Genomic DNA, 2869 nt, shown 5'->3' on the forward strand with positions numbered 1-2869 from the left:
GCCGTGGCAACAGAAATATGCACGTAACGGTGGCCATCACAAGCCAACATTTTAAAAAAAGAAGGCAGGACCATGAAGAACTCACAACAGTGTCATCTTCACATCCAATGACGCCTGGAGAGGAAAAGGATGTGATATACTGCACTTTGTACTTTGTTCTGGATTACAGTGAATGATGGACACGGCTGTTAATCCCACCTCATCCAAAGGTGTGACGGCCCTGTCACAGGCTGTCTCTATGATACCAGGGATTGTCTGATTGGCTAGTCAGTCTTATTTGGTGACTGCAGCTTCCAGGCTCCGGTGATGTAACGCAGGCGAATGAAAATCAGGTCTAGTCCCATCTGCAGCCAGCTCCAGAACGGGATCAACTTGGACCCTGGCAGAGCAAACGCAAAGGCCCCTTAATTCTCAAGTGATACTTTTATAGGACAAATAATGGAAATATGCCAGCTTTGCTGACATTTACAGCTGATGCATGCAATAACTCATTGAGAAAAGAATGAATCATGGCAGTACTGAGAAGGCTTAAGCAAATGTTTTATAAATTGAGTGAAGCATCAACAGGAAAGGAGCACTCGCACAGTGGATATAAAAAAAAATCAACCAATCCCAGACTTGCAAACACATCCGAACAGAGATATTTATAGAACTACAGATATGTGGCACAGTGGGAGGACACATGTCCACATTTTCCATGAAAAACCCTACCTTCTATTTCAGTCCAGTTGACCGCCACCTCGGCTATGGGGATTTTAAAACACTGGGCGATATACAGGAGCTCCACATCAAAAGCCCTGAGAAGAAAGATACACAACAGATGTTCAACAGTTGTGTTAAAATAAATAGTTATTTATTTATTTTTTTTAAACAAAAAAACACAATGGTCTGGTCACTGGGGCTGGGTATGGGACATGAGTCTGAGTGTTGCCAAATGTTTAGGCAAGGAAGTCTTACCTAACACTGTATTTTATTTAGAGAGTTCTTGTTGTGGCTGCTTGTGTTTAGAAAACATTTAACATTTGAGAACATGTTTATATCCATCTAAGTAAGGTATGCACACAAATCTGGGGTATCGTATTAGTATTGTAAAATTTCAAATAATATGTGTCCTCTCTAGTCAAAGCGTCCCTTTTTCAGACAACATTAAAGCCCCTACAGACCTAACAGTCCACCCACACAGGTATTTTTAGTTGTGTTGCCTGATTAGACCTCTTCTCAGGACTGTGTGGGTGGGTGTGATTGACATCTTCCCTAACTCTCCTGTTAGTTTTGTTGCTCCTGTGAGGGCGGGACAGTTTACCCTGTTTGGTGACATCGTGGCATCCCAAGCATAGCTCCCCCTTGCTTCAACCTGACCCCGGGTCTAATTAGCCATATTAATTGAAAACACACCTGTGTGAGGTTGCTGGTTACACTTGTATTACGTGTTTTTTTTTTTCTCCACCAGGTCATTTTAAAACCCCCCACTTTGTCGACAGCTGGCCCTCTGATAGGAATGTTATTACTTTCAACATTATACTTGAGTGCAAAATAAGCGATACACTGTTAATAATAATTGTTTTCCAAAGATCCAGCACAACAGCTCAACAGGTGTACTCTTAACACAAAGGCACATCACAGCTGTTATTGAATCATTACACTAAAATAAAGTTTCCATGGTGCAGTGCGAATCCTTACCATCGCTCTACGTGGAGAGAGGAGAAGGTCTTGAGCGCAGCCTCGCGTGTGAAAAGCTTGAAGCCACACTGCGTGTCCTTGATGCCTCTCACGCAGAAGAACCACACCAGGAAGTGAAAGCCATACATGAGGAATGTACGAAACATGGATCGCTGCGGCAGAGATACAACAGTGGTTATTTACTGGTTAGACAGATGTTATTCTTATATTCTTGGTCTCCAGGCAGACGGACAATTACCTGAGCTACCGACTCTTTCTCCATGTGAGCTCTGGAGCCACAGGAAATTGCCATGTTCTCCTAAATGTACAGAGAAGCATGTTTAGGATGGCCACAACGTCTATTAATACATGTATGCAAGACAGAACGAGAGAAATGGAACACCGCCACACCGGTTTAGGGTTGAGGTCATTAAGTCCAGCCTCCACTTTGTCAATATCAGAAAACTTTGTGGCTCCGTCAGCATCCGCCATCAGAATGACTTTCCCTCTGGAGCTCATAGTTCCCTTTAAGTGTGACAGAAAAAAAAACACATGTAAAAATGACTTCCATACTGTTACTTTTGTGCTTCAAACACACTGTAGTTTGACGTCTACGCTCTCACCATCCTCACAGCTCCTCCTTTCCCTCTGTTGTTCACCAGCGTCAGGACCCGCACTTTATCTGCACCGTACTTCCTAGTGTAGCGCAAAGCGACCTGGGAGGACATCGCAACAAATCTCTATTGGCATCACTTTTAAATGTTTAGTTAAGCAAGAGTGAGTTGAGGAATAAAATCATTGTAACATATTCCAAAAAAAAAAAGAAGGTTTAAAATGATTACCTCTGTGGTTTTGTCTTTGCTGCCATCATCAACCACAATCACCTCATAGGTAAAAGAGGGGTGCTGTTTCTGCAGTAAAGAAATAACATGAGGAATTTGTACTTTTTAAGTTGAATGCTGCCACCTACTGGCCCCTTTGAGAATAACTGATCAAGAGATGCAGAAAGATTTAATTCAATACTTTTCCATATGAGGCTGAGCACTTACCTGTCTGTTTTCCAAGTAGTCCATAGTTTCATCCAACATCACAGGCACTGTAATCGCACACAGTCACACAGATTAGCAACTATAACCTACTGCAGGTGCACAATGACACGAGGCCTGAGAGAACAGGATAATGCGGTTTAAGCAGCACCAAAAAGTACGGT

The 2869-nt window shown here is 42.6% G+C and overlaps 1 protein-coding gene across 1 annotated transcript; it reads right to left on the minus strand.

The window, feature by feature from the left end:
* Positions 1-6: 6 nt before the first annotated feature.
* On the minus strand, positions 7-2755 carry alg5 (ALG5 dolichyl-phosphate beta-glucosyltransferase; the record flags this gene model as incomplete). Its single annotated transcript, XM_035666305.1, is given in 8 exon segments — positions 7-379; positions 712-797; positions 1681-1832; positions 1919-1978; positions 2071-2184; positions 2283-2375; positions 2502-2570; positions 2709-2755. Coding segments are annotated over 8 exon segments (737 nt in total), but the record flags the coding sequence as incomplete, so codon positions are not given.
* Between the last annotated feature and the right edge of the window lie 114 nt (positions 2756-2869).

This window comes from Morone saxatilis, unplaced genomic scaffold (assembly GCF_004916995.1).
Source record: "Morone saxatilis isolate NCDOM2014 unplaced genomic scaffold, NCSU_SB_2.0 Contig20, whole genome shotgun sequence".
Lineage (NCBI taxonomy): Eukaryota > Metazoa > Chordata > Actinopteri > Moronidae > Morone > Morone saxatilis.